Source organism: Cetorhinus maximus, chromosome 9, assembly GCF_964194155.1.
Source record: "Cetorhinus maximus chromosome 9, sCetMax3.hap1.1, whole genome shotgun sequence".
Classification (NCBI taxonomy): Eukaryota; Metazoa; Chordata; class Chondrichthyes; order Lamniformes; family Cetorhinidae; genus Cetorhinus; species Cetorhinus maximus.
In genome coordinates, this window is record NC_135887.1 from 20,232,491 (window position 1) to 20,245,084 (window position 12,594).

The 12,594-nt window shown below is 45.8% G+C and overlaps 2 protein-coding genes across 5 annotated transcripts in view; one reads left to right on the forward strand and one right to left on the reverse strand.

The window, feature by feature from the left end:
• Nucleotides 1-1,525: 1,525 nt before the first annotated feature.
• On the reverse strand, nucleotides 1,526-4,600 carry ptrh2 (peptidyl-tRNA hydrolase 2). Of its 2 annotated transcripts, XM_078548220.1 has the most exons (3): nucleotides 4,387-4,518; nucleotides 3,145-3,339; nucleotides 1,526-2,994 (listed from the first exon to the last, which is right to left on the reverse strand). In XM_078548220.1, exon 3 carries the CDS (start codon nucleotides 2,971-2,973, stop codon nucleotides 2,461-2,463), a length of 513 nt encoding a protein of 170 aa, XP_078404346.1. In that variant the 5' UTR covers nucleotides 2,974-2,994; nucleotides 3,145-3,339; nucleotides 4,387-4,518; the 3' UTR covers nucleotides 1,526-2,460. The 2 variants fall into 2 exon arrangements, with proteins under 2 accessions (XP_078404346.1, XP_078404345.1); XM_078548219.1 differs by lacking the exon at nucleotides 3,145-3,339 and having other exon boundaries at nucleotides 4,387-4,600.
• A 42-nt stretch (nucleotides 4,601-4,642) lies between these two features.
• Nucleotides 4,643-12,594, forward strand: part of vmp1 (vacuole membrane protein 1) — a 191,284-nt gene continuing 183,332 nt past the window's right edge. Inside the window, exon 1 of one of the 3 annotated variants that reach the window (XM_078548215.1) lies at nucleotides 4,643-4,719. The gene's annotated coding sequence lies outside the window, so the exon portion shown is untranslated. The other 2 variants (XM_078548217.1, XM_078548216.1) reach the window with 2 other exon arrangements.

The following is a 12,594-nucleotide window of genomic DNA, read 5'->3' on the forward strand; positions in this document are numbered from 1 at the left end:
CTAAACAAGTTATGCAAAGTGGCGTCCCTTGAAAATTCTGGTGAATAAGCAGGATGGTGAACAACAGAAGATTGTAGTTGCAGAGGATACTTGTGACTGTGATTTAGGGTCATTTCAGAGCTGTTGGCAGGAGCGAAAACCCGACTACAGAAATTGAGAGAGAGTTGCAGGAAAGACAGGCAGGAATTTCGGGGAGGTTGGAGATGGGACAGTAGTTTTCATGGACTAAGGGATCAGGGGTGGCTATTTGAGGAGGGAGTGATGACAGCAGTTTTGAAAGGGAAGATGGTATTTGAGGTGAGGGGATGTTTTAGAGTGTTGACTAGAGCCAGAAAGGGAAGTTGGGTGGTCAGTAATGAGGGGATTGAGAGAGAAACTAGAGAAGGATGCAAGTTCAGGTCAGGTTGGCTGGGGGTGGGGAGTGGTTGAGGAGAACCCTTGGGAATGCTTTGGCTTCACAGACAAAGGGAGACAGCAGTGACAGCTGAATGAATGGTCTAAATTTCAGGGACACGAACATCCATGATTGCCTCGTTCTTGTGGGAAGTTGAAGAGAAGGATAAGGTGTTAAGGAATTGGTTGGTAGAGGAGGAACCAAGGATTATTTTTTCCAGTGTTGTTCGAACAATATTTGTCGTATTGTTTGGTGGATCAATGGGCCTTGTTCTACCTGATGTGGTCCAGCCAGATCTGATGGACGGTTAAACTGGTTGTATACCAGTTAACTTTAGGTTTGTGTCCCTTTGGACCTGAGTGAGCGAGGATGGTGACTATACTAGGGGAATGGTCAGGATAGGAGTGAACAGATCAAGAGCTGCAGAGTTGCTGTGGCGATTGGGAGGCCAAAGGCTCGGCAGTTGGAAGTTTGAAAGTGCAACTTTCAGTGACTTGGAGTGTTTTTTTAGGGGTGGATGCAGATGTTGGAAGGCAGAGTGGGGAGGGGCAGAATATGGGTAGCAAGCGATACAAGAAGACTGTGATCAAGACAATGAGAGTAGGGAAGTCAAATGAGATTCAAAATCAAAATACGGCAGATCCTGGAAATCTAAAATAAAAACTGATAATGCTGGAAATACTCAACAGGTCTGGTAGCATCTGTGGAGACACACAGTCAACCTTTCAGGTTGGTGACCTTCCATTGTGATGCAAGATGGCCATGAATAAGGCTAGGAGAGTTTATGTGGAGGAAGAAGTATAAAGTCAGGCAGTAGGACATCAAAGTTCATTTAAGTGGATAATTTCTGAAATCACTGCATACATGATAACACCACATAACAGCAACATTTTGCCACTCCACCACTAAATCACTACACAAAAATTGTACCACCCAAACACAAAGTGGCACTGATGCTTAACAATGGAGGCCATGAGGGCTAACCTAGCTGCTGCAGCAAGTGTTGATACAAAAATGCTCTATCACTTAAACATAAGGTTAAAAGGAAGAAAATTACTCTGGAAGTCAACCATTATGTTTAAGCACAAATTCATTAGAAATATCATACCAACACATTAATAAAGTCATTCATCAGGTTTGTGATTCTTTAATGTGGAACAATGAAGACAGTCATTGGGAGCAGATATTTTTCGAAAAAAAAAGGTGAAATAACTTTTGGTTTCTCAGAGTCATCAGGTAACAATTTCTACAATTTGCATTAATTAAGTGTACTGGTCTCTTGTGCACATGATGCTGTTCTGTCTCAGGTTCCATGTTGCTTGGTCAAGACCGGTTCTGATTAGGAAGGCTGTGCAGATTTTTCTTTAATTGAAAGGGTTAGTAACCGCTACAGAAAGTCATTGATATTCAGTACATCCCATAAATCACCTCACAAGGCTGGTTAATCTGTGTTTTGGAATTTTCATATTTCTAGGGATATTATGTGCAACATTGTTTTTTCCACATGGTAAACAGACAGGAGTGGAGCAAGATGGGTGTGCTAGAAAGAGCCCTCCATGTCGGATGTTGTGAGTTTTATTGGTGTCGGTGTGTTGCTAACATTCTTTAGCAAGTTGCCTGGAACTCAGAAGCTCTGTTGACAGGAGTGCCTCCATTTCCTCTGCACCTCAGCTGACATTGAGTTGCCCTCATTAGGTGAGGTTTTTAACCAGAGCCAACACAGCACCTCTGCACAATGTAACATCCCAAGACACAATAGTATCAGCTGGGCCACTGCCATCTGATGACAGAGTGAGCAGAGCTGGCAGATCGCCAGCACTCTGCACATGTTACATTTTCGCCAACATAGAACAATGCAGTGGGTACCAGCCACATCCATTCACTTGTCAGCATAAAAAGAATGAATAACGAGCACCACACTATACCCTATCAATTTGGATTGACTCAAAAAACAAGATCCTGGAGCCCATCAGCAGGGACGTATTGATTGTCGATAACACTTCAGCTGTAGGTTTGAGACCCATGAGTCCCTATAACCACCCATTCAGTTGCAGCACAGATACATTTCAATAAAGTTTCAGGTGCCCTGTAACTTTGTCCACTAATTTTGCTAAGCCTGGTCCAATACCCAGGACAGTACGTGACCCAGGTGCTATCTGAGTGCGACCAGCATCCTGGATCAAACTCACAGTCAGCCCCAGCTCCTTGGCGTGCATCAGCAGGTCGACGATGCAGTCCTCATCTGGCGCCTTGACGACCACTTTGGGCTGCCCGCAGTACTCCCACTGCCTGAGCAGATCTGGATTCCGTTTCTGGACTTGCCTGTAGGCAGAGACGGCAGCGTGCGAGCACTGAGCCGCCACTTTACCCTTCCCCATCTTCAGGTCATTACGGACTACCAAAACCATCTTGTACTCCCCACCTTCCCCCATGGTGCTCGTCTCCATCCCTGCGTTTCGCACAGAGGGCAGGATTTTTAAGGATCCAACAAATCGTCCTCGTACCATCCAACCCAGGCACAACCCACATCCAACTCCGGTCAAAATCCCTAAAGCCAATGAAGTGGTCAGAGACTCCATCCTGCACCTCTCTGCAAACACCTATGAGAGTGAAAACAAAGAAAGATTATCCTGTCCAGCCTTTACTGTATCCATGACTCCTGATATGAATTTCCTGCAGCATTTTAGCTAATAAATATACAAGAAACTGAGCTTTTATGCAGTGAATACCCTAAACATTTCATGTGGCACCTTAATTATGCAACAAAATCTCCTTCCCTCTGAAAGGAATGACTGTCCTGGTCAAACCAAGATATCTGGCCATCCTGATATCTCCAGCAGCACAAAACCTATCTCACGTATGAGAGTGCATCAGTTTGATAATGAAACAATTTTCAGCAGCCAACTGGATCCATATTGTTGTTCTTTCTAGATTTATCTGCATAACTTGGCATGAAACAAACCATCTGACAATTACTATTGCAAAGTAACACAATCCACTTATCCTTCCTGCATTCTGGTTCTCCCTCCCTTCCCCACCACCCCCCATTAACACAAATAAGAGGTCAGAACACTTATGTCTAGAGTAACAGTGCAAAACCACACCCTTTTTTTTATTCATTCAAGGATGTGGGCTTCGCTGGCTGGGCCAGTATTTATTGCCCATTCCCAGTTTTCCTTACATTCTCTGATACCCTGCCACTGCCTCTCAAGCCTGAAAACACCCCTCCCTGTAGCAAAGGAAAATGGTTCAGTGGTTAAATGGCATTCTCTGACACAGTATTATACCATGCAGACCTGGAACAGTTGTATGTTTTTGTCTTTGCAATTGCATTTGGGGCAGAGGGATAGAAGTATTGTCTCCTCAGTACCCCTGGCTGAGGAAGGCGGGGGGAGGGCAGGGAATCAGCCAGGGTTACCACTATTGATGGCTATCTAGTAACCCTCTTGGAAAGTGCACCTGAGCACAGATGGGGGAGCTGCTAACGCCTTGTCATCAGCCATCCTGCCAACACTCACTGTGTAGAGTCCCAATGACCACATGTATGAAGCCCTAAGGTTTCATTACAAGATCCTTGGCCTCCATCACTGGAGGTAACCCAACATCCTTTCATGTCGATGCCTTCCAGTATCAAGTGTAAAGTGAAATCTTACACAACTGAATTACTTTTGGTCCAACAAGAGCAATTTTTCAACTCCAATATCTTTTACAAGTAACAAGTGAAAATGCTAAAAGAAAATGAAAGCATGCAGCTTTTTTTTTAAAAAAAGCCCCTATGATTATTCTCCCTGTTTGCTCGCAGAGGTGTCCTGGAATTTTAATGCCTGGCGATCTCCAGATCAATCCAGGAGGGTTGGCAACCCAGAGGTTTAGTCAGAATGAGCCAGGAGCTAGCCCGTGATTATAACCAGATCTGAGCTGAGGCTAAACTTTTTGTATGACTGCATGGAGTCTCTGAAGAGCAAATACCGATTCCCCCATCCCTTCTCTACCTTCTGTTGTCGCTCACGTGTTTCCAGGTTCAGCTGCAGAGCGAGAGATTCCTGAGGCCCCAAACCCAGGCCCCAACGGCGCATTACAATGACGTCATCCAACACGTTCTAACACGTGTAAGATATTAAAAAATGCAGTTTAAGCACAAAAATAAAAAATTAAAAACAACAAGCACGCCACAAAGCGCTGCCGAGAACCGAGAGTTTAAAGGGAAAGAAGCGCGCGGAGGGGGGTGCAGCTTATCGACGATAACGACTTCCGGTGGTCGTGGATAGAAACACGTCTACTTCCGGTGCGGTTCCAGAGCAACGGAAACAGCGCGAGACACTGAGGTATCCGGCACCCGTGGTAACCGGGGCAACGGGTTGGGGGGTAACTCGGGGTGGTGGTGGTAACCTGGGGTAACCGGAGCGAGGGCAGGAGTCAGGGTCTGAGGAAAATCGGCACGCGGTAACCTGCGGCGCGGGCATCGATCGGTGCCTGAGGTAACCGGGGGTGAGCAGCGGGAGCCGGGGGACCCGGAGTGGGTGAGGAGCGGTATGAGGAGCCCGGGGACTCGGAGTGGGGGGAGCGGTATGAGGAGCCGGGGACTCGGAGTGGGTGAGGAGCGGTATGAGGAGCCCGGGGACCCGGAGTGGGTGAGGAGCGGTATGAGGAGCCCGGGGACCCGGAGTGGGTGAGGAGCGGTATGAGGAGCCGGGGACTCGGAGTGGGGGGAGCGGTATGAGGAGCCCGGGGACCCGGAGTGGGGGGAGCGGTATGAGGAGCCCGGGAACCCGGAGTGGGGGGAGCGGTATGAGGAGCTGGGGACTCGGAGTGGGTGAGGAGCCCGGGGACCCGGAGTGGGTGAGGAGCGGTGTGAGGAGCTGGGGACTCGGAGTGGGTGAGGAGCGGTGTGAGGAGCCCGGGGACCCGGAGTGGGTGAGGAGCGGTGTGAGGAGCTCGGGGACCCGGAGTGGGTGAGGAGCGGTGTGAGGAGCCCGGGGACCCGGAGTGGGTGAGGAGCCCGGGGACCCGGAGTGGGTGAGGAGCCCGGGGACCCGGAGTGGGTGAGGAGCCCGGGGACCCGGAGTGGGTGAGGAGCCCGGGGACCCGGAGTGGGTGAGGAGCCCGGGGACCCGGAGTGGGTGAGGAGCCCGGGGACCCGGAGTGGGTGAGGAGCCCGGGGACCCGGAGTGGGTGAGGAGCCCGGGGACCCGGAGTGGGTGAGGAGCCCGGGGACCCGGAGTGGGTGAGGAGCCCGGGGACCCGGAGTGGGTGAGGAGCCCGGGGACCCGGAGTGGGTGAGGAGCCCGGGGACCCGGAGTGGGTGAGGAGCCCGGGGACCCGGAGTGGGTGAGGAGCCCGGGGACCCGGAGTGGGTGAGGAGCCCGGGGACCCGGAGTGGGTGAGGAGCCCGGGGACCCGGAGTGGGTGAGGAGCCCGGGGACCCGGAGTGGGTGAGGAGCCCGGGGACCCGGAGTGGGTGAGGAGCCCGGGGACCCGGAGTGGGTGAGGAGCCCGGGGACCCGGAGTGGGTGAGGAGCCCGGGGTTTTGCGGGGGGGTGGGTGAGGAGCCCGGGGACCCGGAGTGGGTGAGGAGCCCGGGGTTTTGCGGGGGGGTGGGTGAGGAGAGCGGGATGAGGGGCCGGGAGTGGTGGTGAGGGGCCGGGAGGAGGGGCTAGGGGGGTGAGGAGCGGCAGGAGGCTTGGGCTGGTGGTGAGGGGATTGTAGGGGGGCCGGGCTGTGGTGGCGGGGGGTGGGGGGGTGCAGGACTCTGAGGAGCAGGAGGAGGGTGGGTGCCCTGGAGAGCGGAGGGTTGATGAGCAGGGCCCCGGAGTATTGTTTCCTTCAGACTTCAGCTCTTTATTTGTAAATTAGTCATATTGAAAAAATGTGCATAACTGGGTTAATTGTTATGATGGAAATGTGTCAGGATAGGTAGGAGCTTGAGATTAATTTAACAGAGAATCTTACATTAATTGCTGGGACCCCAAGGACTATATGTAGTTGTGGTTGATTTCTGAGTGTTACATCCTAATTTTTTTTTCTACATTATAATCTAGTTATCCTTTCTCTAGATAAATAGTTCTGCTCTTGCGAACACACACCACTAACTAGTAATACATTTTGCCTTGTAAAAGGCCACTCTTTCTTTGAGCATCTTACTTATGTATTTGAAAGCAGGAATTGGTATGGTGGTGCTCTTGTGTAATCACTATAATGTTGCTTTTGTTATGGCACAGCCGATGGTAAATGCTGAGCTGCTCAAATTCCAAAGGGAAACTTGAAACAGCGGCCACAAATGTTTTGCAATTTGTACAAATTTCGAGATGCGTGCCCTGAATTTAGCAGTAATAAGACCTTCGAGTTTTACAGGTTTCTTACAAAACTAAATTAAACCTTTAATAGAAGAAATGATTTTAAAAACACACATAGATCTGCAAATTACTACTATGATAACTTCTAAATCTCTAGTTAATCTAACTCCCAGTTACACTTTTGTTAAGGCAACGGCAAGACATATAGATTTTAAAAGACCCAGGCAAAGAAACATGATACCCTGAACAATCCAACTCAAAGTGGGTTTTCTTAACTTCAGTTCTTTGTAGACAGCAGCTTGAGGTGTAGATGCTGAAGGCTTTTCGCACTTGTTAGATCTTAGAATGCCTACCAAGGAATGTTGTACTTGGGAGCTTGCTGTGTGCAAATTGGTGCCGGGTTGCCTACATTAAAACAGCAGCTACTCTTTAACAGTATTTTGTTGCCCGTAAAGTGCTACCAGACATTTGAGGTTGTGAAAGACACTGCATAAATGCAAGTTCTTTGTTTTATTCATATTTGAGACTCAGCAGAAATTGGACCAAAGTTAAGCAGAGTAATAATTTTGACAGTATTGATTTTAAAATAGTTATGGTTATAGGTTATGAAAAAGGGACAGAGAAGCTAGAGGCAGAAATGAAGGTAGTAATGTCTGTTCGTTGGCAAGCTTTTTCTTGTATCTTGTACAGTTGTGAATAAGAAGTGCCTTCTCTGTTGGGTGAAATGGTTTCAAACATTGTCTGTTTAAAATTCCTCGTGACAAATATTTATTTTGAGGTAGATCATTTGAGGTAGTTTCAGCAACAATTTCTTAAGAAAGATTTGCATTTATATAGGGCCTTTTATAACCTTGGGGCATTCACAAAGTGCTTTACGGCCATAAAGTACTTTTGAAGTGTGCTCACTGTTAAAATGTAGGAAATGCAGCAGCTAGTCTGCTCACAGCAAGCTCCCACAAACAGCCATGTAATGTTTGAGAGATCGTTTGAATGAGGGATAAATATTGGTCAGGATAATGGGAGTATCTCACCTGCTCTTCTTCAAATCAGTGCCATGGGATCTTTTACATCCACCTGAGAGGGTAGATGTGGGTTGGGTTCAACATTTCATCTGAAAGATGATATCTCTGACGGCGTAGCCACACTGTCAGTGCTAACTGGAATGTCAGACAAGATTTTTGTGCTCAAGGATCTGGAGCAGAGCTTGTACCCATAACCTTCTGACTGACGAGAGTGCTACTCACTGAGTCACTGTTTACACTGTGATCAACTTGAGGTGTGTAAAAGTGGCCTGTTGTAGTCAGGGTGAGGTATATGTATGACTGAGAAATTCAAGAAGGGAGAGAAAGCAATAAAATTGGTGGTGGGGAGAGGGAGATTGAAGAGAAAAATGGTGGATTTAAAATTGGGGATTTATTGAGTTTTCCCCTTTTAAATCTTTCCCTCACCTGAAGGTATTAACTATTGGTTAAACTATATAGGTGTCCATAAACTGAAATAAAAATAGAGAGTGAATCCATTGACTGTTTGATTGTGGAAGGTATGCTGTATGACCTTGAGATCTGCTTTTTTTCCCTTGGTTGAATCTACAAATATAGACCATCATTCCAGAATTGAACTGGGGACCAGGCAAGGTCACAGGTTTAATCCTTCTGGGTTGAAGAAGTGAAGTGCAGCATTGGTTTCCATGGTAGGAAATGGAAAATGAAAATAAGTAACGATTCCTGCTTCAGTTTGCTACCTACTGACCCCAGTTGGAAAGTGCACATTTAGACTTTGAGCAGGGCAGGGCTTCGATTTAATCATGATTATTGTCTAAGACTAGCATCTTAAACTTAAAAAGGGCAACTATGTGTGGATAAAAGCTGAGCTAGCTGAAATGAACTGGGAAACTAGGCTAGAGGATAGATCATTAGAGAAGCAGTGGCAGCCATTTAAGGGGCTATTTCAGAGTATTCAGAATAAGTACATTCCTAGTATAAAGAAAAATTCTAACCACCATCCATGATTAACTAAAGATATTAAGGAAAGCATCAAACTTAAGGAAAAAGCATATAACTGCAAAGATGAGTGGCAGGACAGGTGACTGGACAGAATATAAAGAATGGCAGAGAATGACTAAAAGGTTAATCAGGAGAAATAAATTAGAGTATGAGAGGAAGCTAGCTAGAAACGTAAAAACAGATAGCAAGAGTTTCTACAGGTATTTAACAAGTAAAAGAATAAGTAAAGTGAGTGTTGATCCTCTACAGAGTGACAGTGGGGAGTTAATAGTAAATAAGGAAATGGTGGAAGAAATGAACAAATACTTTGCTCTGTTTTCACTATAGAGGATACAAAAAAAAATTACAGTAATAGCTGCAAATCAAGAGGTGAACGGGAGAAAGGAACTTTGGTGAAATTGAAATCACTAGGGAAATGGCACTGAGCAAATTGATGGAGCTGCAGGCTGGCAAGTCTCCGGGTCCGGATGGACTACATCCTCGGGTCTTAAAAGAGGCGGCTAATGAGGTAGTTGATGCGCTGGTGTTAATTTTCCAAAATTTTCTAGATTCTGGTAAGGTTCCATCAGATTGGAAAGTAGAAAATGTGACCTCTCTATTCAAGAAGGGAGGGAGGCAGGAAACTGTAGGCCAGTTAGCTCTGTTGTGGGGAAGGCATTAGAATCGACCATTAAGGAGGTTATAGCTGGGCACTTAGAAGAGCTCAAAGCAATAAGGAAGAGTCAGCATGGTTTTGTGAAAGGAAAGTTATGTTTAACCAATTTTGTTGGAGTTTTTTGAAGGAGTGACGTGCAGTGAATAAAGGGGAGCCTGTAGAAATACCGTACTTGGATTTCCAGAAGGCATTTGATAAGGTGCCACATCAAAGATTATTATGGAAAATAAAAGTATATGGTGTAGTGGGTAACATATTAGCATGGATAGAAGATTGCCTGGCTAGCAGAAAGCAGAGAGTATGTATGCATAAATGGGTCTTTTTCTGATTGGCAGGATGTTACGAGTGGAGTCTCACAGGAGCCTGTACTGGGGCCTCAACTTTTTATGATTTACATCAATGACTTAGAAGAGGGGAGTGAAGACTTGGTAGCTAAATTTGCAGATGACACAAAGATAGGTAGGAAAGTATGTTGTGAGAGGACATGAGGAGGTTACAGATGGATATAGATAGGTTGAGTGAGTGGGCAAAGATCTGGGAAATGGAGTATAATGTGGGAAAATGTGAAGTTCACTTTGGCAGAAGAACAAAAAAGCAGAGTATTACTTAAATGGAGAATGGCTGCATAATTCTGAGGTGCAGAGGGATCTAGGTGTTCTAGTGCATGAGTCACAAAAAGTTAGTATGCAGGTACAGCAAGTAATTGAGAAGGCTAATGCAATGCTATTCTTTATCACGAGAGGGATTGAACATAAAAGCAAGAACGTTAGGCTTCAGTTATAGAGGGCATTGGTGAGATCTCTCCTCGAATACTGTGTACAGTTTTGGTCTCCTTATTTAAGGAAGGATGTAAATGCATTGTAGGCTGTTCAAAGGAGGTTTACTAGATTGATACCTGGAATGAGCGGGTTGTCTTCAGGAAAGGTTGGACAGACTGGGCTTGTTTCCACTGGAGTTTAGAAGAGTGAGGGGTGATTTGATTGAAGTGTACGAGATCCTGAACGACCTTGACAAGGTGGACATTGAAAGGATGTTTCCTCTTGTGGGTGAGTCTGAACTAGGGGGCACTGTTTTAAAATTAGGGGTCACCCTTTTAGGACAGAGATGAGGAGAAATTTTTCTGAGGGTTGTGCGACTTTGGAATTCTCTGCCTCAGAAGGTGATGGAGATGGGGGTCATTGAATATTTTTAAGGCAAAGGTAGAAAGATTCTTGTTAGGCAAGGGAATCAAAGGTTATCGGGGTTAGATGAGAATGTGGAAATTGAAACACAAGAAGATCAGCCATGATCTTATTGAATGGCGGAGCAGGCTCGAGGGGCCAAATGGTCTACTCCTGTTCCTAATTCTTATGTTCTTTTGGGGCGTGTTTGCCTCTTGGCCTTGTATTGGGTACTGGAGGGAGAGCTGTAGTGTAATTGTGCCCCAGTATGCAAGAGTTGTCACTTTCTGAGAATATGGTGGGGATCAATGGGTGTTGGCTGGTTTATGAAAATTATAGGATTCTCAGAGATTTGGATAGACACTCTGTCTGTACTGGTCTGTGAGATCCAGCTGTGCTCTGAGTTATACTCAGCCTAGAATGTTCTAGTGACTGGAAAAATCTGAGCAAAGGAAGCTAGCCGTAGTTTCTGTCTTGTTTCAGTATAGTTTGTATCCTGATTCTCAATCTGAAATTGCTGCCTCAGACTTTTTTGTACACAATGTATATTAAGCTGTGTGTTGCATTCTGCAGCAGCTATACTGCAGGTCCTTGACTCACTGGCTGCTGATGCTTCATCCGGACCCATGTTTTCTTGGCAGTTTTGTCAGTGGCGGTTTGTCATTGCCTTCCACTCTGTGACAGGGTGAGGAGGCAGGTCCCAAGTCTACCTCAACCAGAATGGGAAACTAACCCGCGGTGTTGGCTGTCCTGAACTATGTGCTAGCTAACTAGCCCCCCGCTAACCTTAATGTACACAGCATCATACCTGACAAATTTTCATGGGTCTGTATTACTGCTTCAATTACAGGCTGTAGGCAGAAGATGAAGTTCCCCAAACTCTGGTATTGCAAGTTAATGTGATAAAACTATACGAAGACCATGCAAGAGTTATTGAGGTGTATTGATATAGTCATGCTTTCAAATTTCTAAAACTCATGATTACATTATCCCAATTAGTTGCATAATTGTTACTGGTAATAATGATCATAATTGAGTAAATAGGCTGTAACTTGTTTTCCTGCAAATTTTCCACATTCAGGCAACCGTAGAAAGAAGTTCCTACTGAAGGTATTCGTGGATTGAATAGCGCTACTGGAGAATTACAAAAAACTGTAGCAGTAATTGTGGTGATTTCCCTCGCTTCTTTGGAGAATATCTAGGCTAATGTGATATTTTCTGTTGCTAAATCTGGGAAATTAGTTAAGACCTTTACCACTGTCCTCAATTCATGCTAGTATTCTCCTCCCCCTCACTGTGTAACTGGCAGACCCCTTTTCTCTTCTCTCCTCCTGCAATCATTCTAATATTCTCTTCCTCTTTCATGTCTGCCCCTTTTGAATCCAGAATTCAAATATGCACACCTAAGCACCAATCAAACACGAGCTGACTTATTTTGCTCCTCCTCCAGCCCCCCCTCCATCCCACCAGTCTTCACACTTTGAGCTGCTGAGTCCAGTTGAAACATCGTTGCTGCTCTGGTTGAGATGATTCATTCAGATTAGGAATTGAAATCTGCGATCTTTGTGTGAATTGGTACCAGACTAGTTGCTGTCTATCTACAGCCATCAAGGCATAGGTAATCACTAATTTATATGCTGAAACTGTAAAATCTGTTTTCTCGACGTGCCACTGACTTTCATACATACTACAAAGTTGTTATTCCAAGTTCTGGTGCAGTAAATGATTCAGCTTGGAATTGCTGCATTCTTGGTATTGATTCAAAGACCCTAGTTCAAGGAACTTGCTGTATTCCTGAGGTAAGTTTTTATAATTCAGCATGTTATTTAATTAACATGCAGTGCAGTGGAATAGTGTGGTTACAGTTCACACTCAGATTCCTGACCTTCAGAGGTGTTGGGAGGAGGTGCAGACTTTAAACCGGCTGCTTCCTATGGGAGGGAAGCTTTCTCTTGACATTCCATTTTTATTGAAAATGTCATGGGATGGTCCTGCAGCTCACTTAGTGCCAGAATAAAATAATAGTCTTGCCGGCAAGAGCATTGCTGGTGCTTCACCTCTGGAGGCAGCAAGTGAAATCACCTCCTGT